This window comes from Typha angustifolia, chromosome 10 (assembly GCF_048772165.1).
Source record: "Typha angustifolia cultivar Huaian chromosome 10, ASM4877216v1, whole genome shotgun sequence".
In the NCBI taxonomy this organism is placed as follows: Eukaryota; Viridiplantae; Streptophyta; class Magnoliopsida; order Poales; family Typhaceae; genus Typha; species Typha angustifolia.
In genome coordinates this window covers 13139322-13166511 of record NC_133248.1, presented here as the reverse complement: position 1 = coordinate 13166511, position 27190 = coordinate 13139322, and the positions used below count along the sequence as shown (strand labels likewise).

Genomic DNA, 27190 nt, shown 5'->3' with positions numbered 1-27190 from the left:
TCCGAAACCTAGTTGCCGAGTGCAAATCACTGCTGGCTCTCTCCCAAACTATCGCCTCACCCATACATACAGAGAAGCCAACCGTGCGGCTGACTGGGCGGCCAAACGGGGCAAGGCTGCGTCGCACTCCGTCCGGCTAAGGCCGGAGGACCCCATTCCCGCGGAACTTTGTAACTACCTAACGTTCGACGCCTTAACCCCACTTGGGCGTTAAGCCAGCTTAATATAGCTCTTATTATCAAAAATATATATATATATTCAACTGCTCGGTAATACGGACTATGGGAGTAATTTGTCTCATCTGCTTTCTCTCACCTGCTGTGACATCATCGATGGGACCCTTGGATTACACTGCTTTTAAACTGACATTATCACTAATCACTATGGCGATGGGGGGCTGGTTGTTGCAAAGAAGGGGGAAAAAGAGAACAAAAAACAGAAAGATGCATATCGCAGTCCGGCCAGCAATAAGACTTACTGGATTGCTAATAGAATGCTGGTTCTTTATAACTAAAATAATAAATCAGGTGAGGTGAGGCCCAGAGCTAGCGCTTCCACGTATCCATTCATTGGTTTTGCTTGGAATCGACAAGTGTTCGATCTACAAAATGTCCATAGTGATTGAAGGGGGTTGTTAGCTTGTATGCTATGACGTGTGCTGTGTGCAAATTATATATGTGTGCGGATTTACCTTTGCCATTGGCCACCAATAATATAAAAGGCCAGAGGATGTATATTTTTACCGTGCATATATACCAACCAGCTCAGAGGGTGAATGCCTGCCGTATTAAATACTGACACCATTGGCGTTGGTGAGCGGATTTATTACTACTGTACTAAGGTGGTTATGTATATGACAATGGTTCACCGACAGCATACCCTGCAGCCACTGCCTGCGGGGCTACCTTCGCTGCCTTGCACATTTCTCTCCCTCCTATCGATACCCACCCCACCTTTGTCGTCTCTCTCCCTCCCTCCACCCCGCCCTCCCCCCCCCCCCCCCCCCTCTCTCTCTCTCTCTCTCTCTCTCTCTCTCTCTCTCTCTCTCTCTCTCTCTCTCTCTCTCTCTCTCTATATGAATATATACTACTGAACTCTCTGCGGCAGCGTACTTGGGTAGTAGTTTGTTATATGTTCATTCCTTCACTAAAACCAAGGCAGCCATCTTTTATTAACTACTTGATCGCCTATCTCCCTTGTCATTCCTCTGACCTCTTTGTCCGGCAGGCTGCCCTGCTGCCCTGCTGCCTGTCACACCAACATGGTACAATCGAAGAAGAAGTTTCGGGGAGTCAGGCAGCGCCACTGGGGCTCTTGGGTATCCGAGATTAGGCATCCTCTCTTGTAAGTCATTTTTTTACTTACTCTCGCCCATTCAAATAATTGTATAGCTGTAGCTTTTTAGCCAGCCTATAGCGATGGTCTTTGTTAGTAATTTCTCTTTTTGTGACACTTAAATCATGCAATTAAGGAAGAGGAGGGTGTGGCTTGGCACCTTCGAGACGGCCGAGGAAGCGGCCCGAGCCTACGACGAGGCTGCGGTGCTGATGAGCGGTCCCAATGCAAAGACCAACTTCCCCGTCGCCAAGACACCCTCAGGGGACGGTCAGCAGAGGGAGAACCATAACTCATCCACCACCGCTCTGTCCGAGGTCCTGAGCGCAAAGCTCCGACGCTGCTGCAAGACACCATCGCCGTCACTGACCTGCCTCAGGCTTGATACTGAGAAGTCCCACATCGGAGTCTGGCAGAAGCGTGCCGGCACAAGGGCCGACTCCAGCTGGGTGATGACCGTCGAGCTCAGCAAAACAGGGGAGCTGCAGCCCCCTACTGAGGCTGCTGCGTCGCCATTGCCATTGCCAATGCCATTGTCATTGTCATTGCCGGTGGCTTCAAGAGTTTCCCCAGAGGTGGCAGTAGGAGGAGGAACGGATGAGGAGGAGAGAATTGCATTGCAGATGATCGAGGAGCTTCAGGGTGAAGGCAACAACTTTTTCATTGCTAGTCCTTATCACAGCTGAAGGATTTGAGAGGTTGGTTGGTGTGTGTATGGGAAAAAGATAGTATTAAGAAAGGTTCCTAAGTGGCCACCTAAATAGCACATGAAAGCTGCGTTATGTGTCGTCGTGTGCGCCTATATATTAAGAGAAATAAGGAGTTTGTAAGTATGTCTTGCTATGTCTCGCTTGTCCATTAAATATACATAATATCAGCTGGATTAATACGAAAATGATAGGTGGATTAAGACGTCTGTTCTACGATTTAAGAATAATGCTCCAAATTTAATAATTAAATTCCCAACTAGGTTCTTCTTCTGTTCAATTATAGTTGTTAAACTCCTCTTGTTATCCACAAGTCGCGAATTCAACTGGATTAACAGTACGATCTGGAACGTCTGGATATAAAATTTCCTCAGTATCGATACTCCTTTTCTTTCTTTTTTGTACTTGCCGTCACTATCTTGTAATATTTTTACAGGTGCAGGAAAGAACCATGATTTCTGAAATTGTGAAAGGCGATAAAAAACTCTAACTAGCTCGGATAAGTGATGATTTGAGTTCGTAGGAGGTCGAACCACCGCAAGCCAACAAAAATCCTGCCATGAACGATAAGAATATGATGTAAGAAATGAGGGATGAGGAGAGCTGAAGCATTGGAGCAAACAGTGATACAATTAGTGGTATTAATAACAGGATACTCTGATAAGGCTGCTTTATCCTTTTCTGCAATCAAAAGAAAAATCAAAATCTTCCTTTAGTAAGTCCAATTTCTGCACAAACAGACAGAGTCAAGACCATCACTTTCCATGGGTTTCTATTACTGATTGGATTTTCTTCAGCCAACACTTATGGCACCTGCTCATTTCCAGGGCAGGCAAGACAAAGATAAACACTTTCTGGACCTTATTCCGTTATCTGCAAGGGCCTGAAGTGTATGACGTTGCTCTCCATCCACAGTGAGGCCAGTGAGTTGCATGATGAATAATAATTCGAGATTGGAAACGTACCTTCACCCTGATTTCTCAGTAGATCAAGAACTAAAGAAAAGGCCCCTCATACTGTAACTAGTCAAAGACCACCATGAAGTGAAGTCACCTACCTGTGTACAAATGTTGTGAATGCAATTTGTGGAAATGTGTACCTTCAAACCATGAATATCTACAAGCGATACAAGACAAAAGTTCTAATGGGACAAGGAAAAGTGACAGCGGAACCATTTAAGCATTGTCTTGTGGAAAATATAACTAGCTTTGAGATTGAGACTTGGTAACAGTACTTACTAGTAATAACAAGAAATAGATCCTTAAATGTCCCCACAAGCTTGCTTCTCTATATCAAATCTCATTGTTAGAAAACGATCATAGAGGGCTAAACAAGTACAAATGTCCATGATTGTTTAAAGCGCAACGTTTAGAATAAGGAGCTTCTATGATCAGGAGATCAGGTAAGTACTCACCAAATACCAGATACAACCCTATCTAAAAGCTGGTTAATTCTAATACTCCATAGACCATATCAAGAATAATAAAATAGTAAGACTGGGCAGTAGTCGTTGTTTGAGCCAAGTGGTGCCCAACTGCTGCCGGTTACAACCTTTCCTGAAAGAAGCTGAGTTCAATGTATCCAAATCCAACAGTAGTTGCTCAAACTCAATAAATTTGTATGAGCCCGAAGGGTTTGGGTAACTAACAAATAAGTCTCCAGAATGCCACTTAAAAGATGTTGAAAGCTATCAAGAGGAATACATAGTGCAAGGATCCCATGTTCAAATCTCTTTCCGAATTTGACTAAACAGGGAATGAGGAGAAGAGATGAAAATCAGCTATAGTTTTTCTTTTACCTATCAAGCCTGTCGTTAATGCAAGTGGGGCAGTAGAGGTAGTTGATCCGCCATGAACATTTATTTTATTTAGAAACATATAGAATATGAGCTCCCAACTGTAACTGAAGGCTTTATCTAGTTTTGAGGTGTTGATAGTGAATGCGAGTCTTACAGCTAGCAAATAGAGGAACCAAACATGCATCTGATCAATGCATCGTTACAACAGTAGAGTTGGTAATTTGGGAAACAAATAGGAATGCAGTGATGTGAATACTCCATCTAAAATGTTTAAAGCAACCATTTTCCATGTTTGCTGTGCCACTTCAAGATAAGTCGCGCATAAAATTATATGGTAGTCTCAGATAATCTTAGTCCATCGCAGAGACAAAGGTTCTTTCACCATGATTTGGAAGAGAGCTCTTAATGTGAATCACCATGTGCTGCAGCAACAGCCTGTTAAGGAACTTCTATGTCGTGAAAGTATGCAATAATTACCTCCAATGAGACGACTATAGTGGTCCATTCACTTCAATGTGGACCCCTACAATGAAGACGATCTTATTCAAATCAATCTGGCAATCTGCTCATCTCATGTTAATTAATATTATAAAACACATCATATTATGGTGCATTATCGCCTGATGTTGACAACGACGTGAGCTAGATCTACCTAAAACGGCTTAAATGAGATATCTACATAAAATGGCATAAATGAGATCACATGCGTATGTCGGAAGACTGTGAAATACTGCTCACGTGAATGGCAGGCCAAGTCAGGGTTAAGAAGTTCATTTATATTCCTGCCAGGGAAGATGGAGCACAAATGACAGAGTTGCTTACACAAATAAAAATTTGCAACGAGGAAAAACTAAATTGTGAATCCAAGAAAATTGGAATATTCGAGAAACAACCAATCTTCTAATTAGTTTAGCTTGACTGCTATGTGCTAACATGACAGCAGAATGTAAGAAGCATGACATAATATATCAGTGAGTGCTACTGTAACACCCCGTCCCAATATTTTTATTAAAAAAAGAAAAAGAAAAAGAAAAAAATAGCTGCCTTACCTCTTTCCCCCTCCCTCTTTCCTTTTTTTTTCTTTTTCTTCTTTCTTTTCTCTTCTCCCCCATAGTCGCCATTCTTCTCTTCTCCTTCCCATCATACTGCGGCGTCATCAAAGCTTGACGTTGCCATGAATTGACTCGTCGGTAAGTCTCTTTTCAACTTACGAGATTAATTTGGATTAATAATTTTGGTAGTGCCTTCTCCTTTCCTTCTTCCTTAGCGTCGGCCTCATCAGGTGAGCCAACCGACTTTCGTGCCTCCACGCGTCGGCCCCAATAGCTTCACCTCTGCAAAGGGGAGTCGTTGGCACCTTGCTTTGGGGCTCTTGTAGCCTGGGCCATGGAGGAGCATTTCCCCTTGTCGTCAGTCACCTTAGCTGGCCACTCATGTTGTGCACACTCTTCTCAACCTCCTCATCATTCTAGCATAAATCTTTCATTGGTTTTTCTGGTGACTCGCCGATCTACTCCCTTCGTCGCAATCGAGCTTCTTCCCTCCAATATGATCATGCTTCTTCTCCGATCAGCACCTCGTATGCTTTTTCCCTCGGCTAAAGAGAAGGGCCAGTAAGTGAGTGACCCGGCTACCGATGTTGACAATTGTTGGCAGCCACTCCCTTCCTTTCCGACATGCCTCGAGTGAGGAAGGATGGGAGGTATTGTGAAGTTGGGTTAGGTGCAGCCTAACCAATCTCAGGCTTGGGTTACGTGCGGCCCAACCTAAACGGTGGGTTAGGCTGCAGGCAACGTAGCCCATGTTGTTTGAGTTGGGGTAGTGACCAAGCCCACGAAACTTTTAGGCATTGTAAGCTTAGTTCATTTAGGGCTTTGTGCCCAATTTGATGGACTTGTGTTAAACTCTTGGGCTTTGAGATGGCCCAAGTAGAGAGTAATCACTCTTGGGCTATAGGGCTTTTTTTCAGTCTCTTTTGTCTATTTTATCATTGTATAATCAGATGGGTTGTAGCCCCTACACGGGCATTTATTCTATTGAGGTGTATGGATATATATTTTGAAGCTTATTGTGGTCTGTAGTATTTTAAGTTTTTTTGCTGTATTAATTGAGGAAATGTGAGGTTTTTATCTAGTTATTGTATAGAAACTTTGACTAACAGGTCATGCCGAAAATACGTGGGTTCTCTCCACGTAAGAGGCACATGTATTTGATGATGAATGTTTTCACTACTTTATAATTAAGAAGACTTCATTTAATACTCTCGACTGTAGTCTAATTGAAACAGAGGTGTAGCGGGCAAAGGATGTTCAAGACTCTTTCTTGGAAAAAGAAACTAATGATTCTCAATATTTAGCATTTGGATTTCAGTAGATTCATACTACAACATGTCTTGGCTTGAGATTTTGATATTTTGGTAGGCAGTATAAAATTTCAATGACTGAAAAAAAAAAAACTACCCTTTTCTTCAAAGCATATACAGCTGGCTACAAAGAAAGTTTTTTTTTTTATCAAATCCACATGGCATCAGGGTAATCTGGTGGAATGTCTGATTTTATTTCTCTTTAAATAAAATAAAGGAAAGGATGTATCATTGTTGAAGATTGGCATAACAGGCCTAGCAACGGTTGAACGCCTCACAAGTTTTCTTCAATTTCAAGTCAATTCTACAAATAAATAAATTTGGATTTTAAAGTTACGAAGCAAGAGCGAAACCTAAGAGAGGGAGCCAATATTATATTGAAAGAATTTAGAGAGAAAAAACTCTTTGTATTTACATCTCTACTTTTATTTAGATTAGTGGATTGAAACTTTGCACCGCCCATAAATATAGGTACATCATTGAACCACATAAATATTATCGCTGTCTTTTTTCTTCTTTATAGTTTGTATATATTTGAATATTTTATTTATGATTTGTTTGAGTATTAGAAGATCTCTACATCTAGTATCTTGATTATAAATTTCACATTTTATATTAATATTAGCAAAATATTTAGTTTACTATAATCTATTGCTATTCCTATATGTTGTGAGTGTTTAGGAATCGTTTTCGCTGCCCTCTACTGTTTTGGATCATTGCACAACAATCATATGATTAGATTACATGTATGTTACTCCAAATTTAAAAGTCATAGGTATATGTATTGCTAGTGTGCAACTATATTTTAGCATTTCACATACATGCCATTTAGGTAAGAAAGTTGTGAAGCCTTTTGTAATTATGTAGAAATTTAAGATAGATGATGAGTAGTAAAAGCATAATAAAAATAAAACATAAAATTTTGTTGTGCTTCCCTAGGGTCTACTTCTCTTTTTGTGAAAGTATGACTGTAAATTAATTATAACAATAAGCGCAATCTTAGAATGTTTAATTGATGAATGACAGAAAGAGAAAATTAAGGAGGTATATATATATAGAAGGTTACAACTGCAAGCCAATTTACCTCTAACATATTAAAATTTTCTCATTGTCAGCCTTTCATGTATCCGTTGTTCTCACTCCATTCCATCCCCTTCATCTCATCTGTATCCTTAGCTATTAGGAAGGTTTGAAAGATGCAAGAGGAAAGAACTGATGTGAGACAAGGATGAACTATTGGGAGGTTAGGAATGTTCTCAATTGGTGGTAGGTGAATTAACTCTGTAAGAAACAGGGGGATATAATGGAGAAAACTCCAACTGTATTTGGTTATTAAAATTCAAAGTGACAGACTTGGAGAGCAGAGGAAGTTTAGTGGAAGTGCAAATAATTGCACGCCACCAATCACGATAGAAAAGAATTTTGAGGAAGAAGTGAGTAAAAGATGGAAGCTTTTAGCTACTTCGCTATGCGAAAACTTAATCTGAAATGACACATTCAAAATACACAAAAGAATGTTGTGGCGTTTATGAGAGCTCCAAGAATAGAGCAGCATGCATGTAAAATTGAAATTTTTAGATGGCATATACATATAGAAAAGGCCCTCCTCCGTTTGACTAAGCAAAAGCAATCAATGCATGAATTTGCGAATAATAATAGCAGTGACTTCGTACTTTCCTTTTCTTAATTGGAGCGATCTTAATAATTTCTGACGTGTGAAGTATTTCACTATCACATGTCATATGAAAAATCACAAATAGCTGTATATATACACACACACATATATATATATATATATATATGTTGGACAAGTCCTGCAAAGCAAAATATGTTACGTAAACTGATGCTTAAAAAAATTATTTTGCTGTTATGATAGTCAACATTCCACCTTGATATGGTCCTTTTTGGCCCAAATCACCTTAAACCAGAATTTGATATATGTTCATGACAACTTCAAGAGACAATAGAGTAAATAAGAAATGACCTCCCGCAGGAATGTATGAAAATTAAGCGACTAGCTATAGAAATCCTTGTCATCTGGAATGAGAATAGTTTGTATTGTTTTTACAGTTTTACTTGCCTAGATTAAAATCAAACCAATATGCAATCTAATGAGATTTGATGCCTAGCAAGTATATTTTTACCATGAGGACACTTCAAGAAAAGCCAAATATCTCGCACGGTCAATTTGGATGTAGGAACGAACCTGTAAGAATGTCAGAGCAAGCAGATTTTGGTGGAGATTTGGACCTTTTCTTATTCTTCATTTCACGACTAATTAGGAGGACTTCGAATAACACTGAAGTTATGTAACTGGAACATCTTTTTGCAAACTATAAGTATTTGACGAGTCTGTTTGTTGGAAGTGATGCAAAAGGTAAAGAAATGGAGAATAAGCCATAATGAGGATGTTGAAGCTTCCTTCAAAAATTAATTGATCAATACGTCGACTGGTATCTTCGCAAAATATGGAATACAAAGAGAACAGGAATATGCCATGGAAGCCCAAAACGTGGAGGAGAAGAAAGGAAAGGATCCATGAATCCATATGCCCGTGCACTATGAGTTATTTATTTAATTTTTTGTTGCAAGCTCCGTATGGAGATAGAACTACGGGAACACCAACAGTCAACAGGCCACTTAATTTGTTTAATCCAAAAGGAAACGTCGTCGTTACTTTCGCAGAGGATACTAATCCCGCAGAAGAGAAAGAGACGGGTGCAGTAGATATAACTTTCTTCAAAAAAAGAATTCCTTTTCCTTTTATGATCTCATATTGTTATAACATTCCTTCGAAGCATGGCCCCCTGCTCACCGGAAGAAGACCAATGTTTGAGTTAAACTGTGATTATTCGAGTAGCAGTCCATTTTATGACGCATAATTAGTCCAAAGGTTCAAACATTTGTACAAATTATGCAATAAGGACGGACTGCAGGAGGTTGCTTAAAAGAGAAGTCGACAGATATAAAAATAGGACCACACAGAGTTTGAGGACATCGATAACACTTTAACATATTCCACGTGCCCAATGGAATTATGCCCTCCTATCGCCTAGTCTTGTCTTACCTTTACTTTGGATAACAGTATTTAGTCAAATAGAAGTTTAACTGTACTGTTTAAGCCTTTCTTCACATAATACTAACATCTCAACAAAAAAAAAAAAAATATATATATATATATATATACATATATTCATCAAAATCTTATTTTGACCATAGAATAAGTCTGGTAGAACTCTGGGATTTCTTTTTCTTATTCTAATTTATGGTTAATTAAAATCTACGAGCTTTGTCAAATAATACGAAATACTTAAAAAATTTGAGAAAAATGGAATACTCCGACGAGCCAAGAGAGAAAACGAAAGCATCTGCGAACTCGAGGGAGATACGTGGCGATGCCGCATAGGCGGTCTAGATCGGATGGCTGTCCTTCCCCTTCCAATCCCCATCGAAGCGAAGGAGTAAACCGCAAATATCCTTTCACTTCGCCTTCCGTTCCAACTTGGAATATTCCTCTCCTCCTCGCATATTCTCTTCTCAACCCCCCCCCCCCTCCTTCCTCCCTTTCTCCTCCTCGCTCTCTGTTCCAATCCCCATCGTAGCTTTCTCGTCTAAAAGAGGCCTTGAACCGGTCTCGAGGATAACAGAGGTGCGTGATCGGATCCGTCGGTGCTGACAGAGAAATGAAGTTTGGGAAGAGCTTGAGCAATCAGATTGAGGAGACGCTGCCGGAGTGGAGGGACAAATTCCTTTCCTACAAGGAACTCAAGAAGCGCCTCAAGCTCATCGGAGCCAACAGCGTTAAGCCAATCAAGCGACCAAGGGTGGCCGACGAGGACGGTGCGGTGGATGCGCCGATGACGAAGGAGGAGGAGGATTTCAGGAGGCTGCTCGAGGCCGAGCTCGACAAGTTCAACTCATTCTTCGTCGAGAAGGAGGAGGAATACATCATCCGCCAGAAGGTGCTTTTCTTCTTCCCTCGACTGTGTTTCTTCTTTCGCCCTTTCTAACACCCTGCGCCGTGATGATCGATTCTATTGTCTCATTGATCGGCGGATAGGGCTCTGGATCAATGTTCGTCGATCCAGTGAACTAATTATTAGATTTTTAGATCAGACCAATCTGCCGACGAAGCCTTTCGTTCCTTTGCTTCTTTTCGCAATTTCGCATCAATCTTCTATTCTTTCTTTTCTATTGTGCGGGGAACGAGGTTGGTTGACTAGCTAGCTGGCAGACGTGATGCAGCCTTCCGCCTCGTTCCACTTTCTCGAAGCGCCGTGATTCGGATTGGCGTTTCTTTCTGCCGTCCACGTGGCGACGATCACTGTACTTCCTCCTCCTCCTCCTCCTCCTCGTCGTCGTCCTCCTCCTTCGCTTTTCATGTAATTATCCTGATCGTTGCTTCTAACGAAGTGAATGTCTTCCGGTCTTTGCAGGAGCTACAGGACCGCATCGCGATGGCCGTGGCGAAAGAGTCCAAGGATGAGTTGGTGAAGGTGAGGAAGGAGATAGTGGACTTCCATGGGGAGATGGTCCTCCTCGAGAACTATAGCGCGCTCAACTACACTGGTGAGCGCATATCCTTAAGTATCTTGTTTGTGAAGATCTGATTTCTCTATGCGCCTCATTTTGAAGCCCCAATCATGCATGCACGTTTTGTTGAATTCACAATCCTTCTGTCCCGCTTTCTCCAAATTTGATTTTCTGCCTTGTATTTTTCCTATTTGGGGTCAAGATTCTTGGAGTGATTTTAGATCACAATGAAATTATAGTTGCATGTTAGCCATTGTATACCTAGACGTGATGGTTATACAAGAGAAAGATGCACACAGTGCACCAGTTACATTGTCAATATTGAGTTGGGAAAAGCTTTGCAGAATACCCTTTTCGTCAATCTTTTTCTCTGGCAAAATTATATCCTTTGGGCTTCCAAAGGATAAGAGACGGTTCAAATCTGACACTTATAGCTGTTTCACGAATCGGCCAGAGTGTCACTTCTGCAGCATGTTACCAACATGCTGACATATTTTATTAAAAGTAATATTTTAAGAATTGAAACTAAGAAGTGTCCATCTGTCTTTTACTAGGTTGGAGATTTTGTACTCTAGTTAGGGGTAGCAATCGGGTTGTGTTAAGCGGGTTCAAGTTGAATCGGATTCTGATCGGATCAAATTCATCTTAATACGAGCGTGCCCTAATTATTAGATGAGTTGTATTTGGTAGACACAAACATGACTTAATTATTAAACAGGCAACACGACACAATATAATTATTAATCGGGTAATACTATATAACCAGTGTAACCCGTTTAAGAACGGGTCGTGCTAACACACGACACTATAACGCGATAACATGACATTAAAACATGACAACACGAGACGAATAACACAGTAATATTAACCCTATATACAAATTAATTATTTATATATTTATCCTATATAAATAATATATTATACAAACAAAATAGGTTGTTTCGAATAGGCTCTTTCGAATAGATTTAAACAAATCTCAAATGTTCAATAATATTAATATGACTAGCCATACATCAAAAAATAATAAATAAATCCTAATACGAAATAACCTAGCCGTCAGGCATTCGAATAGCCTTCCAGCGTTCAGATGCCTAAATTGCTCTTCTACTCTCAGTCTATGCCATAACTTTCCTTCATAACTCTTCAACTGTTCATCTTCCAATAATATTTGCACTCCGTTTTACTATGTCGAACTTGGCTAAATTGGAAGTCCCATTATCAAAAATCGTCTCAAAGAGGGATTTTTTTTAAAGAGGTTGTGCAAAGGACATCAGAAAGAAGTAAGCAACATACTTCTGATAAAACCTTTGCTTGAACAGGATGACGTCGCCCTAATATACATCGATTGTTTTGGCGTGAGGTGGAGGGTTTTGGTGGGAGGAGTTAGGGTTTCGACTGACGTGTTTGGAAGAGTGAAGAGGTTTTGCAATTTTTCGAGTTGTTGGCATGGGAAGATGAGGGCGGCAGGCGAGCTAAGGCAAGCGGCGTTGGTGGAGAATGCAGATAGAGCTTTTGACGTGAGGAAGACTGTAATGGAGATGGGCAAAAGGTGAGAGCTAAGATAGAGGAATCAGTGGAAATGGTCGTGAGGTGAGAGGAGAGAGAGGTAGGGTTACATTTAGAGTTTAGTTTATATAATAACAGGTTGGCGGGTTAACCCAACCCGACTCGTATACTTAAACGGGTCAGATATATACATCCAAACATGACCCGATTCTAAACTCAAATCCGATTAGACTAAACTCAAACCCGATTAAGACTCGGGTTATTATGACGAGTTATCAAATTAGTTCAACATTTGCCACCCCGAACTCTAGTAGTCCTTCATCAGTATTTAAGAATAACTTTCTGATGCCTTTTTTATTTACTGAAATAAAATATTTGGACTAAGAAATATCACCAGTATTGGAAACTTGGATGCAATATCTGAAGATTTACGTCAATTTCAGCTAAGAAACTAATTATATAGAATCAGCCCAGCTTGTGTCTGATAGCAAAATGGGATGACTAACCTGCATTTGGTTCGGGTGTAATAAATTTTGACTTAAGTCTTGTATGACTAATAAATTTTGCTGGAACCTGGATAAAGTTTTATATTTGGTGAAAAGCATAAAGAAATTGTTCTTTTTGTTTCTTTTGGCCAATACTGGAGTTGCCTATTACATCAGAACAACTAGACTTGTCATGCTTTATGGTGCAGATCGTGTTTTGACATTTTAAAATTATATCATTTGATGGATGAGAAAGAGAAACATTGATGATCTTCTCCTTACATTTATTGCTGATATTCCTGCTTTAACTTGTGGTTTTGAATTAACAAATTGTTCACATGAAGAGTTAATATAGCCAGTATTTTTTCACAACCTGGTAACTGGAAAAGGGAAATAAATGAGTTGATGGAAATGTCGGATTTAATAGGAGGAAAGAACTCATGCTTGATTTTCATACTGTTTGATTTTATACTATGCATGTAGGGTCATCATTTACCTTCTTTCTTCTGGCTTTTATGTGAGTAGGTATTAGCAACACTAGAAGTCATACTTCTCGATGCTTTGTGAGAAGAAACTAGTTTCCTTTCTAATGTTGCATTAGCAGCGATGATGAGAAAGTACTTCCTTGCTCCATTCTCTATTTAATTAGAAATGTCTTTCTTAATCTTTTCTCGAGAAATATTTATATTTAATGTCCCATGAAACATTGCTTAAAGGTAGGGGTCTTTGTCACCTAGATATATGCCTTATATTGAAACTGCTGATCACCTCTTATACTACCTGGGCATCCACTACTGTAGCATTTGTATTAGTTTTCATTTTTCAATACATGGAACCGAAGATGTTGCCGAATTATTCCATTTTATGAGATTCATATGTTAAGCTAGACATATGGTCGTCAACATTTTCCTTTATGCTACGGTTTTGAACCACTAAAATTTGTTCGGAACGTTTAACAGGGCTGGTAAAAATACTGAAGAAGTATGACAAAAGAACAGGGGCTGTAATCCGGCTACCCTTCATACAGAATGTGCTACAGCAACCCTTCTTTACTACTGATTTGCTTTACAAGCTTGTAAAGGCGTGCGAGGCCATGCTGGACCATCTCTTTCCAATGCATGATCCATCCAGTTCCGGTGAAGATGGTACAGGAGAAAGTGATGAACAGCAGGAATCTTCAAAGCCTGGGTCCTCTTTGGTCAGAACTGGTGTTCCAGAGCTGGAGGAGATTGAATACATGGAAAGCTTGTACATGAAGAGCACGGTTGCAGCATTGAGGGCTTTGAAAGAGATTAGGAGTGGCAGCTCCACAGTTAGTATGTTTTCTCTGCCTCCTTTGCAGAGTAGTGGACTGGAAGAGCGGTGGAATAATGTTCCTGTGCTAGAACAAGCTGCCAAGTGATCATGTCAATGTGTTCATAAATCATAATGCTTCTTTACTTAACACAACAAATTCTCTCTCTGAATATGTTCAGGAGGGACTAAGATTCCTCTTTCTTTATTTTGATCATTTTCGTTCGTGCCATTTCTGAGTTATATGTATTAGGCCCCATATATCTAACTGGTGTGCATATGTTAATATCTGAACACATGGCTGAACTAAACAGAATTTGTGCATGCATTTTGATTTTCTAGCTAGCTGGTTATTCCAGCATAACCATGATACTTATGTTGCAGGAGGTGCTTTGCTCTTTCATTTTTTTTATTTATTTATTCCTACTCACATTAATTTGTTATTCTACTTATTCAGTTAGAAGGGTAACATGAAATAGGAACACAGTATGTAGTACTAGAGGTTGGCTTGAAGTTAATAGTTATTTCTGTGTTGGCTATGGTATCAAATTATCTTGTCTATCGTCTGATTTCTTTCAGTTCAGTTGTATGAGATATTGAAATTTTCTGTGGAGACGTTATCTCTGCGCAGATTGGATCGAAGTGGCTTCCTAAGTATTTTCTGTTTCTGTTTGATGTGCCGTTGCTGAAACCTGGGATCCGGATGGGTGTATTTCTTTAACCTTTGAATAAGTAAAATGTGATGGTATAATAGATTTCGGTTATGTCTCGGCAATGAGAATCCTCGTGGATGCTTAAGGTACTCGTGTTGATGAAATGACAAGCTAACGGTAATAGTTGCCCGAAGACAGTTCATGACTAGCAACTAGATTTGAATGCTTGATTGTTCTATTCTTATCAGACTTTTGCCTGCACCTTGATTATTAATTCTGCCTACCAAAGACTGACTGACTACTCGGCCTTCTACTCGTTGTGCCTCATCTTTCTTGCTCCACCAATTAAATTTCTTGCTTCCTGATAAGGATCTATCTATAGGGTTTAGTATGACTCATATTGCTATACTCGCCTCCAACCAAGTTTTACAATGTCCTGAATTCTAGTGTGGTCGTTCAGAAGTTAGGGTTTAGGACGCTCTCTTTCAAGCCTTTCAACCAATCTCGTAAAGCAGCTTTTGCTAAAACTCGAGCAGTTTTCTTGAAAGATGCTCTTGTTGTTCCCGATGAGATTGCCCAATAATAGTTCGATTCATTCAGAGCGCGCCCTGCGCTTTCCTCTTGCAACAATCCGATTAAGTGAAAAAACACTAGACTAGAAACCGCTCCTTTCCTTGATTGGATATTACTCCTTAGCTATAAATTCTCATCTCTCTTTAAGATCAACTGGGATGATAATGTGACAGTGGCTTGGCTGATGTATGGGATGGTAGAGAGTGAATATTACAGTACAGCAGAGCCTTGGATGAAGGACAGCTTTAGAAGAGTAATAAATGATTATGTGCAAGAGAATGTGCAGTTGGGTGAAGGGGAGGATATTTCTTGCTGAAGGTTCTCTTCCAAAGAGATATTCTCGGTAAAATCACTATATCGGTTTCTGAATAATAGTGGGCAGTCGTCCAATGTTCTTCCTTGGAGCTGGAAGATTAGAATTTCATTCAAGGTGAGAGCTTTCCTTTAGTCAGTATGCAATAATAAGATATTGACCGAGGATAATTTGACTCGAAGAGGGTGAACAGCACAGAATATTTGTGTGTTTTATGGGAAGGAGGAATCAATGAAACATCTTTTTCTGTGATGTTCTTATGTTACTCAGATTTTGAAGTAGACTGGGAAGATTTTTGGATGTAAAATATTGCCAAAAGAAAATCTGTTGGTGATAACAAAACTTGTTACATCGCAGATTTGGCCTGAACATAATTGAAGGATTTTTCAGAAATAAAAGTAACGAATGGAAAGGAACTTTGGCTTGCATTAAAAGTACTTTTCTCTGTTGGACAGGAGTACTATTGGATGTCAAGAAGATGAAGGCGAGGAAGATGCTCCGAGGAGGGGCGGCAAAGCAGATGACGATTGAGAAGGAGCTGTGTTCTTCTTTCATTTTGAATTTTGAATTGTTTTTTTGTCTAAACTTGGATGTTCCCTTTTGGTGGTTTTGAGTTGTGGTAGGTGTTTGTGTGTGGAGTGGTATATTTGAGGTTGTTGGACTTCTATTAGTTTGTTGGATGTATTTTGGTTTGTCTAAGATGGAATTGTTGATGGGTGTATTGTTTTAATCTGGAGGTGTACTCCTTGCTGTGAAGGCGTTGGACTAGATGGTGGGGTGTTACCAACGCTTTCAGTCTGAGAGACTGAAGCATACTATATGTTTCTAATAAAACTGGGTCAATGACCTTTAGTTAAAAAAAAATAAATAAATAAATAAATAAAAGAAAAACACACATTTGTATGTATAGGGATCGTTTGATCTGAAAGCAGAAGCAAATCGACGCTTGGATATTTACCCTATGCCCGTTTTGATTTGATAAGTGTTTGTCTATGGGATTGACCAAACAACAAATCAACGGAAAAACAACTTTTCTGAGTGACAATCAGCTGGAAGCCTGGAAATGACAAGCTTCAGGCAGAAAATCCAAACTACATTTTACTCATTATGTGCTCTTTTACAGAGTATAGATACACGACTCGTCTTCTCACTTTACAAATTGTCTTTTACTGATTATGTGTAGGATGTAAGACTGAAAATAGTCACACACTTACATCAATTTTTGCTCTGGGTCTTCTCGCTTTACAAATTGTATAGCATGGAAGGAGCTACAAGGAAGGTTAAGGCATATCTTTTTGCTATTTTTTCTTGAACCTTTCCGCATATCGTAGTTATCTATATCGCATCATGTGTACTTGTTATAAATTCAAGACTTCAAGTTAACTTATTCTCTAAATTTGATGTATTCTTTTCTTTCTTTTTTTTCCTCTTTGATCGTTGCATAATTTAGTCACTTGCCAAGCCCATTCACAGTAGAAATCCTTATAAATTTTGCCTGGTACATATACTTGAATCTGTCCTTAGTTGACTATAAACTTGACGGAATAAATTAGCCGATCTTCTTCAATCAACCAGTTACATATGAAGACATGCTAATACATCTATCACAGGTCAATCGTCACACAAATGGTCTTATGCTTAACGGCATTATGGCGTGAAACTTAGGATAATGATCGTATGCTTTACTGTGGTAAACGCCGGCTTCTTCAGCCTTGACTCATTTTACTGTTAGATCCGGCCTCCGGCGAGGACGCCTCCTTTTTGGTATCGCGGTAACCTTGGAGGGCCTGGATTTGCTCTTTGGTGGGTGGCTTTCTAGTTGTTCTTCTTGGATCATTGCACATTTCCACAAGCTAGGATTTTCTGATCATTTCATTAAGATAAGAATATTGATTGTCCAATCATCTCCCGGATATCAAGTAAGCCACCGTCATAAATAGTTTAATTGTTATATTAGATTACCTTCTTCATGCAGTCACTTTTTTAAGGCTGCTACTTTTGGTCATTACATCAGAAGAAACGCATGCAAATTAGGTACATTCTCTGAGTGGAAATCCATGTATGCCACGTCCAATAAAAAAAGTACCTTCCCACTTGTAATGTTAATTCCCTAGTTTTCCACTAGTAATGTAATTTCCCCTGCCTATGACACGAGCTGCATTTTTAGCTTAGTTTTAGAGCCAGTATCTATTAATATATCACCACATCTTCTGGATTGAGACCATTATAGTTCTTAATGCTTGTTTTCCTTTCTAAATTATACACTCAGTAGATAGGCCAGTGATCTATGATGTTTGTTTATGGTCCGGCTTTGGCTCTTTCACCTACTTTGACAATAAAATGACTGTTAGAAAATAGCTCCTTTATTTTTCGCCCAAGAGATCTATCACAGTGAAAACTATGACAATAATGCCGCAGTTTGTTCTAAGTTAGAAATATCATGGCCAAGATGGGATATCAAAGGTTTACAATTGGCGCTATGCTGAAGTAATCTTGTTGTATTGCATTTATGTCTTTCTGTACTTATAAGCGGGTATTAGAGTTTATTTGGGGAGAAGAAGATAATTAATACCATGCTCCTGCTCCACTTCATAAATGTATGCTGGAAGAATGCGGTTCAGGGCTCTTATCCTGCACCTTATGGGTTATTCTTCTTTCTTTATAAAGATTATTACTCTTGTTTGCCCCAAGTTTGTTATTGCTCAATTTGTTTTTAATTATAGAGCATTCTGTTCACATGTTCAACTGATGCGGAGCACCTAAAAACAAAATGAACATCCCTCTGTATTTATAAACTGAAGGTAGAAGCCGAGTGTGAAGGAGCTGAGCTGATTTGTGATCTGTTCGCTTTAATTTATTGTGGCATAAACCATAAAGCTATTATTATTGATTAACAATATCAAAAATAACATGTGGCTCGAATAATCCATCAATGACCTCCAGTCTACTGTATTTGCACTACTCAATAGTCTATAGGGGGGAACCAAAAAGAAAAGAGCCTCAGATACACCACCCCTCACGTCTTAGTAGTGCATGTTCCATTAGGGAAGAAAAAGACTCAAGAAAGAACTACCTGGAAAGCAGACCAGAAATGCTGTATAAAGATCAGGCTATCGGGAGAATTGGCACCATAAGATCAATACTGGAACCAGTGATATAACGTTGCATCACTGGAAATGGCATATCTTTTGTTCAGTTTTCTTGCATTCTTGTCCATGGGTTTGTCAGTCCATGCCCAGGGACTAGAGAAGGGGTACTACACTTCTACTTGTCCCAACACTGAGGACATAGTGAGATCTTCTGTCGAGAAATTCTTCAACAACGATCCTTCCATTGCCCCAGGCTTGCTGAGGCTTCATTTCCATGATTGTTTCATTCAGGTCGGATCCCCTTCCTCATTTGATTGGTGTCATAACAATTCTATTGTGGCCCTAAGTAAAGAGGCTATACTTCATCACTCAGCTGTCAGTTGGAGGTCCTTAAATCTACAATTTTCCTAAATGTTAGTTTTCTCTCAGCATATGTACGTAATAGGAAATATGATTCTTCCCCTGCTATTTAGTGGATTTAGATGTGAAAATTGTTCAAAGTGTGGTCATATTTTTATTACAAATGCATCATAGGATGTGGGAGTTCTAGCTGCGCAAGTGTCGTTGCAATTGTGCATTGACTGAAATGTGTTCTAACGTTGTTTTTCTTTGCAGGGGTGTGATGGATCCATTTTGGTTTCAGGAGCTTCGACTGAGAGGACGGCACCACAAAACCTCGGTCTTAGGGGATTTGAGGTTGTAGCTGATGCTAAATCTCAGTTGGAGGCCACATGTCCTGGGCTAGTCTCTTGTGCTGATATACTGGCTTTGGCTGCGCGTGATGCTGTTGATCTGGTAAGTTCTCAACAGGTCAACTTATACCCCCAGTACGGGCTAAAAGTAGTCACTTTGCGCTTGTCGTGTTGCCTAGAAAGAGCACTGACTTGCATAAACTGGATATGTCTTAGACTGGTGGCCCAAGCTGGTCGGTGCCGTTGGGAAGAAGAGACGGTAGAGTGTCATCAGCATCCGATGCCACAAGTTTACCGTCACCAGCTGATTCTATAGCTGTTCAGAGGCAAAAATTTGCAGATAAAGGCTTGACAGATCATGATCTTGTGACTTTAGTTGGTAATCTACTAATCTCTGGCTTTATCTCAAAAATTGGCATGCTGATATACTTCATGATGAGAATTAATGCTCAATGATAAGCACTGAATGTGAGTTAAGACACTTTTCTCATGCTTGTGTTGTGTCACACTAATTTATAGCAAATGACCAACTGAGTAACTGATTAAAGTCTTATCTAACATGGAGCCACTTTCTTTTAACGAATCTCAGATTGCTTTCAACTCCTGATGAATGCTCCCTCTTGGGAATCCCCTGCTAGTTAAAACACGTTTCTTATGCACATAATTTTTTTCCAGATGATCTGGAGCCCCAAGAGAGAGGCATCTGGAGGAGATTTATATAACCAGTTCTGTTTTTAATTAAAGATATCTGAGCTCTAGTTCTTTTGCCCTTTATCTGACGAATGGCATTGTCATGTCATCATTGTTTAGGTGCCCACACCATTGGTCAGACTGATTGCTTGTTTTTCGGGTACCGCCTATTCAACTTCACTGTAACAGGCAATGCAGATCCAACCATTAACCGGGCATTCTTGGGACAACTCCAAGCTCTGTGCCCAAGGAATGGTGATACCTCTAAGCGGGTTGCTCTCGACAAAGATAGCATGACAAAGTTTGATGTAAGCTGCTACTTCAAGAATGTGAGGGATGGAAATGCGGTGTTAGAGTCGGACCAGAGGCTCTGGGAAGATGCGACGACACAGAAAATTGTCCAAAATTATGCAGGGAACATACGGGGCCTGCTAGGCCTTAGATTCGGTTACGAGTTTTCCAAGTCCATGACCAAGATGAGTAGCATTGGGGTAAAGACCGGCACCCAAGGTGAAATTAGAAAGACGTGTTCCAGGTTTAACTGAGCGGCAAAGAGGAAGGAGAAGGAAGCTGCAGCAGAAGATCTTTACTCAACTCGCTGCTTTTCTTGATGTAAACCTATTTTTATTCGCTTTGGAGATCTTTCAGTTTAAAGAGAATAAATTACTGAATATCGTGATTAAAGGAGTCCTTCAAAATGGGCATTTGGTCTAGTGGTATGATTCTCGCTTAGGGTGCGAGAGGTCCCGAGTTCAATTCTCGGAATGCCCCAATTTTTTGTCGTTTTTACTTTTTCCTTTTTCAAATTCGACATTGTAGTCAGTGGTCACATGATGTGGGGCCAATTTGCACCTGGTGTATGGCTCGAATACGCGAGGTTTCCCTGTTCCTTTTTCTTGTTTCTTGTGAACATCTATCTTATTATAGATTTATTTTGTTCGTCTAATCGTATTCTGTTTCATATATTTTTCGGTTTGCTACATATCTAAATTAATTTAGCATTTTTCCTTCTTTCTCGTAGATCGTAAGATGACCACCTTGACACTCTTTTTCTCCAAATGGAAGAAAAAATAACCTTGTTGTTTTTTTGTTTTTCTCTGCCTGTATGCTTTTTATCTTGGTTGGTGTAGCCCTAAAAAGAGAATTTGTACTATATAGTATACTATATGACTTGAAACGTGCATCTTTCCTTGTGCGTATGTGTAGTTGCATTTCCGAGTCCACACACGTACGGAACTACATTCTAAATTAAATTAGTATTTATTTATTTTTCTCCGTGTGAATGTTTATCTTGGTTGGTGACTTGGTGTAGCCCTTACAAAAATTGTACTATACCTATATTTGTTTTTAAAAGGAAAGAGCTGTAATACTTAACCGCCTTTATTAACTTGCATGTGCGGCCAAGATTAATATCTCAGGGAAAACTTGGGCTGACTTATTAGCGTTTCTGGTATTGCAAGGTGAATCTTAACACGGGCATAAGAAGAACATAGAGCTAGATGTGCATCATTAAAAATGTTCACAAGTAGCGAGGAATCACTTTCGATAATTAAGTCTTAAGTGGGTGATATTTCTTTAGCCTGAGGTATTGTAAGGCTTTCGGCAAGAATCGATACTTAGTCATAATCAGGTAATCTATCGAAAAGATAAGTGCTGGTCACCTAGATTCATTGGGACTCGAGAAAGAACCATCGATATTGAGCTTTAGAAATCTTGAGTAGGGATCCCAACGGATGAGGCAGGAAGTGATGGGATCGATGTTAGAATTAAGCATAACAATCTCGTAGTATTTTTTATGCTAGTGTGAGTGAGCTTCTCGTATCACTTTGGCATGCTCTCTGAAGGCTCCGGAAGCAATATGCTAGATAATGTCAAATGGCAGCCCACGTAGCCCGAGCAAAATTGCACTCATAGCTTTCAAATAAACAACTTAATTTTAAGCAGGACCTTAAATTTTCAAGTGGCCCTCCAGCCTTTCAAGGGGTATGGATATGAGATTATAAGGTTCTCTACTATGCAGCATCATAGTAATCTTAGCTAATCTGTATATAGCTTGTGGCTGAGTATGAAAGAATTACCTAGGCAGAAAGGCTCAATTTTACCACTAGCCATGGATTCATTTAAAAGACAAGTAAAGACTTGGGCAACAATATATAAAGAGGTAGGGGAAGGATCAACCCCGTATCGACCGACATATTTTCCCCGATTTGAAGCGTGTAATCTTTTGCTTTCTCAAAAAAAATTTAAGAAAAAAACAAAAACATAGAGAGAAGTATATTTCAATATATATATTTTTTTAATCTATAGAAAAACGTGTAACTTTCTTAATCTTTCCCTCCAAGTGAATAGTGTGGACTGTGGTGCATTCGCGAGTTCTTTTCGTCTTTTTTATTTTTCATCTTCCACCGAGTGAGTAGTAACCGAGTAGAGAGAGAGAGCAGAAAAGAAAAGAAAGGCTGAGAAAGAAAGCAGAGCAAGGACATAGAGAGACATCTCCCCGCCCACCCATCTTTTCGTCACGAAAGGAAACCTCTCTTTCTCTACAAAATAAAATTTTAAAATTGCTCCTCCTCCTCCTCCTCCTCCTGCACCAATAACCGTCATGGCTTCTTCTACGATGCTCATCTCGCATTCCCACTCCCTCTCCGCCGCTAGACTCCACCAAAGGGGAAAGGCCTCCCGCTCTCTTGCACTGCGCAACAGCAGCGGCTTCCTTGCTTTCCAATCTTTTCGGGCCGTTCCAACTCACCCACTGGGAAGCTGTTCTTGTTATTGGATTGGAGCTACCAGGAGGAGATGGACTGCCGATAATATCATCGTTTTCGCTACCGCGACGGAGACCCCGAAGAAATCCAAGGAAGATGAAGCGAAGGGGTTCGTGGAGGAGATGAAGGCGGTGGCGATGAAGCTTCATACGCGGGACCAGGCCAAGGAGGGGGAGAAAGAACCCGATGCGCCGCCCATCGCTAAGTGGGAGCCATCCATCGAGGGATACGTCAGGTTCCTCGTCGACAGCAAGCTCGTCTTCCATACCCTTGAGACCATCGTCCAGAAGGCAGCCTTCCCCTGGTGTATCTTATCTCAACCCTCTTTAGCTTTCTTTTACTGTATATTAGTTCCCCGTTTACAAGAAGCTATTTCTTTCTTTCCTTTTGTCAAAGTCGGGATTGCTTTTTCTCTTCTTGAGATTTCCTTTGGTTGCATTGCTGTAGCTTCTGCCTTTTTACTTTTTATCCGAAAATTTATTTATTTTTTTCATTAAAAAAACCTTTTGCTTCTTACTAGAGGCTAACCTTGCCTACTACTAGGCTACTAGTCCTGTCAGTGGAGTTCTGTTGGTCATCAATTTGGATCACAAAGTATATTTGGTGAATCATTCATATTTCGTAGTTAGGTCATAGAAATATACTAGGAAGTTAGATGATCAACAAAGACACATAGACATAGCATGTTATATTCTTGGTCAACTCGGTCAAAGAAGCCCTTTGATTTCATCGAATGTGTATCCCTTCAGCAAACATATTTCTTTATTTTGATTTTTGAAAGATTTTGTTACTACTTACTCATTTGGTAGGAAAAAGTCCTTGTGTTTATGAAGGTGATTTATTCCAGTGATACACAACATATTCTAGTTATCCCTAACTATTATAGACATTCTTGTCAAAAAATTTGTTGAACAAGGATGAGCATGTCTCTTGTTGTATCTTCAAGACACATAACAATGTACTTATTTCAACTTTCTCTATATAGATTAAAGAGCTAAATGTTGGAATATGATAAGGAGATATCCATATATGAAATTGTCTCAGCAATCAATGTGCCCCTATCTTTTACTTGGTTAATTTAGTCTCCCTGACAAGTGAATTTTTTTTATGTGCTCTAAGTTTCTTGATACGAGTGGTATAATTGACTGTAAGCACCAGTGTATTACATTACCGGATTGATGATAAGTCACACATCATGCAAAATGAGAGCTGAAATACTGGTTTGGTAATTGATTAAGCTGATTAGAGTTGTAAAAAGTTCATCCAGGGTTGATATATTGTTGGTTGCAGACACTGGGTTTATGAATACGGGTTTGGAAAGGTCGGAGCAACTAGCAAAGGATTTAGAATGGTTCAAGGAACAAGGTCATGCTATTCCTGAACCGTCTACTCCTGGGATTTCTTATTCCATCTATCTGGAAGAATTGTCAGAGAAGGATGCTCAAGCATTCATATGCCACTTCTACAATGTATATTTTGCGCATACTGCTGGTGGTCGAATGATTGGTAAAAAGGTCTGTTCTCCTTCTTTGGTGCTGTTTTATGGTATGTCTCAGATCATGCGAGATGATTTTTTGTATAATTCATAAATAGTTCGCTAATATAATATCCGCTCATTTTTTAAAATAAACTGTCTTTTCTTCTGTTAACATTTAAACAATTGCTTAAGTCAGCTATAGTGAATTTAGGACATGGATTCCACAATTCTGTTTGAGTCTTGAAGCTGGTAGATTCAGACATTTAACCCTCTTAAGCAAGTAGTATTAGAAGCATTCATAGCATTAGGTGACATATTTATGAGCTACAACAGGTTAAGCATTCAGGACTTTGAATTTTTTCTCTTTTACATGTATTTTTTATGTACATGCAGCTAGCACAGATACATGTATGATAATATATCATTGTTCATGACAGTCTGAAATGCAGTTTGCAAATGTTGCTTCAGAATTTTACACTTAAAACATAGATTGCTGCCTTCAGATACCAGACATTATTGTCAAGGACTTGGTGCTCTAGATCCAGAAAAGTCAACAAATCAAAGAAAACTGCATATCTTTGATTCATCCTTACGTTCTGGGATGCCATTACTTTTACCGGGCCAGTAATTATTCTGAAGACAGTCTCACAATTAAATAGATCTGAGTAAGTTAGACTGAATTTGCGGTCAGAAAGATGATAGAAACCTGTATAAATTGAAGCATGGGGTTGTTCATTCCGTGTACTTGACAACAAACCTAAATAGTAGAACTCCATACTGATCATTTTTGAGGTTTTCATCTATAAGTATGTGCATTTCAAGTTGTACATATAATTTGAAAGATATGATTGATTAAAATGTGGTTTATGTCAATGATTGAGTTCTTTAATTGTCAATACAATTGTTGTTCATATTTATTTTCTTAATAAAGTCACAATATGTATAACTTCTCTTAAAGACTATATTATAACAATTCAGAACAGTTTATGACTTTATCCTATGATAGTTGTACATTAGTGATCTATGAAGTGTTCACAGGGCTCTTCCTCACTGATGGTAGCAAGAACCTGACATATAAAGCACATTCCTAATACATTTCCTTTTGAAGAATCTACTTCCATGTGCAGATGTGCTGCAGTGACCTTGGATCACACCTTTCATAGAGCCTTTGCAACTTTGGCTTGTTCTCTGTTATCAACTCTGTTGTTGGGAATAGACTTGGATGATGATTTTCATTGTCAATGGAGTAAAAATGCATTCAATTGCTTTTATGTTCAATGTGTACTTGTCTGCTGCATCTGTTCATCATAACATCAAACTAATGGCTTTTATGTTCATCTTAACATCAAACTATATTTGACTATGTAGGTGGCTGAGAAGATATTGAACAAGAAGGAGCTGGAGTTCTACAAGTGGGATGGTAATCTTTCCCAACTATTGCAGAACGTGAGAAATAAGCTCAACGAAGTTGCTTCTGTAAGTTTCTCTTCTCCTATTTTTTCACTATCACCAAATTTTCAGTTACAATTAAGTGTCATGCTTTATGTTTCTTAATGCTGTGTGATACTGTCTACTTGTTACAGAGCTGGTCAAGAGAAGAGAAAGACCACTGCTTGGAGGAGACAGAAAAATCGTTTAAATATTCAGGAGAAATACTTCGTCTGATATTCAGTTAAGAAACACTGGGACCTAAATTCAGTCTAATATAAATAAACTTCACTGCCCAGATTACATTGGAGAGATTTGTACACTTTGATTTGCTACGGAATTTCCTTCTTGAATTTCTTGATCTTTTTGTTTGTCTTCTATCCTTTCATAGTCTTAGTACTGTAATTGGGATCTTCTAAAATTGGATGGCCAATGAATCTCGCTGTGGCTTGTAAGGACGAAAAACAGCAAGAACCCATTAATTCTTGTGCATTATATATGTGGCAGGGGCAATCTAAAAGCAGCAAGTTATAAGAAGCCACCGACAATGCAGTTTCACTAAAATCAAATGACATGATCCATTGGCCATCGAGTTTATGTCATCATGTTATTAGGAATGGTTCCTCATGCACCATAGTGATTCTTTGTAATTTATTGTCTACCAATCTAACATGTTTGGAGCAGGGGAATTCATCATTTAATAGTTGAATCTTTACTGCCTTCTCAAGTAAGACGAAGAAAATGGTAAGCAGTTATTGAGACAAGCCCTTTAGGATTTAATAATATAAATGTGTGTACATGGGTGTATATTCATACATCCTGGCGTATCGGAATCACAATATAATTAATGCTCGGGTGCTATATGTTACATATTAATCAACGTTGAAGACTCTTCTCCACATTGAGACCATTAGCAAATTAAGTCCAAATTTCAGAAACTTATAGCCCGTTTCATCTGCAAAGCAAGTCATAGGTATGTGTAATGTGTTCGATCCATCCATCGACTCCAAACAGCTAGAAATGGATATATGCATCTCGATCAGATTTGCATGCCTTTTAATTCTTTTTCACTACTGTAGTATATACGTTTGTGGTTCGTATTGGTGGTTCAATTGCATGGCAACCTGTGAAACTACTAATAATGTGCTTAATTAGCGCGGTTTATGGCAGTTGGCGAGGGCAAGACAGATAGACACACTTGTGTGTCATCTCTCTCTCTGGATCTCTTTCAGAATTCCATAGTTCACTTTATTATGACTAATGAAATAGTGCATAGATGGTCAAAACTTAGATATACTCTGAATTCGAATCCTAATAGTCCATTTAACTGAGATACAATTAAATTTACCTTATAATGGGAAATAAGAATAATGAAAAGTGAGAATTACTAAAGCAAATTAATTAACTTATTTTATATATCCTCCACGAATAGTTCCTTATATACAAAGGTTAACTATGTATTAATTAATTGTATGCCAGTACGATATACAA

At 39.2% G+C, this 27190-nt stretch overlaps 4 protein-coding genes and 1 non-coding gene across 6 annotated transcripts; all 5 read left to right on the top strand.

Moving 5' to 3' along the window:
* The first annotated feature begins 992 nt into the window (after window positions 1-992).
* LOC140768964 (ethylene-responsive transcription factor WIN1-like) lies at window positions 993-2392 on the top strand. Of its 2 annotated transcripts, XM_073109454.1 has the most exons (3): window positions 993-1116; window positions 1228-1344; window positions 1472-2392. In XM_073109454.1, exons 2-3 carry the CDS (start codon window positions 1262-1264, stop codon window positions 2019-2021), a joined length of 633 nt encoding a protein of 210 aa, XP_072965555.1. In that variant the 5' UTR covers window positions 993-1116; window positions 1228-1261; the 3' UTR covers window positions 2022-2392. The 2 variants fall into 2 exon arrangements, with proteins under 2 accessions (XP_072965555.1, XP_072965554.1); XM_073109453.1 differs by having other exon boundaries at window positions 993-1344.
* A 7364-nt stretch (window positions 2393-9756) lies between these two features.
* Window positions 9757-14405, top strand: LOC140768902 (SPX domain-containing protein 1-like). Its single transcript, XM_073109364.1, has 3 exons — window positions 9757-10164; window positions 10639-10771; window positions 13686-14405. The coding sequence occupies exons 1-3, from the start codon at window positions 9886-9888 to the stop codon at window positions 14126-14128; spliced, it is 855 nt and encodes a 284-aa protein (XP_072965465.1). The 5' UTR covers window positions 9757-9885; the 3' UTR covers window positions 14129-14405.
* A 4233-nt stretch (window positions 14406-18638) lies between these two features.
* On the top strand, window positions 18639-20962 carry LOC140768880 (peroxidase 25). The gene is made up of 4 exons (XM_073109330.1): window positions 18639-18938; window positions 19263-19442; window positions 19556-19718; window positions 20150-20962. The coding sequence occupies exons 1-4, from the start codon at window positions 18735-18737 to the stop codon at window positions 20572-20574; spliced, it is 972 nt and encodes a 323-aa protein (XP_072965431.1). The 5' UTR covers window positions 18639-18734; the 3' UTR covers window positions 20575-20962.
* TRNAP-AGG (transfer RNA proline (anticodon AGG)) lies at window positions 20729-20800 on the top strand. Its single transcript has one exon. It is a non-coding gene; the product is annotated as a tRNA-Pro (tRNA).
* A 1485-nt stretch (window positions 20963-22447) lies between the features above and the next one.
* On the top strand, window positions 22448-26235 carry LOC140769250 (heme oxygenase 1, chloroplastic-like). The gene is made up of 4 exons (XM_073109907.1): window positions 22448-23100; window positions 24085-24308; window positions 25640-25747; window positions 25855-26235. The coding sequence occupies exons 1-4, from the start codon at window positions 22632-22634 to the stop codon at window positions 25945-25947; spliced, it is 894 nt and encodes a 297-aa protein (XP_072966008.1). The 5' UTR covers window positions 22448-22631; the 3' UTR covers window positions 25948-26235.
* The last annotated feature ends 955 nt before the right edge of the window (window positions 26236-27190 follow it).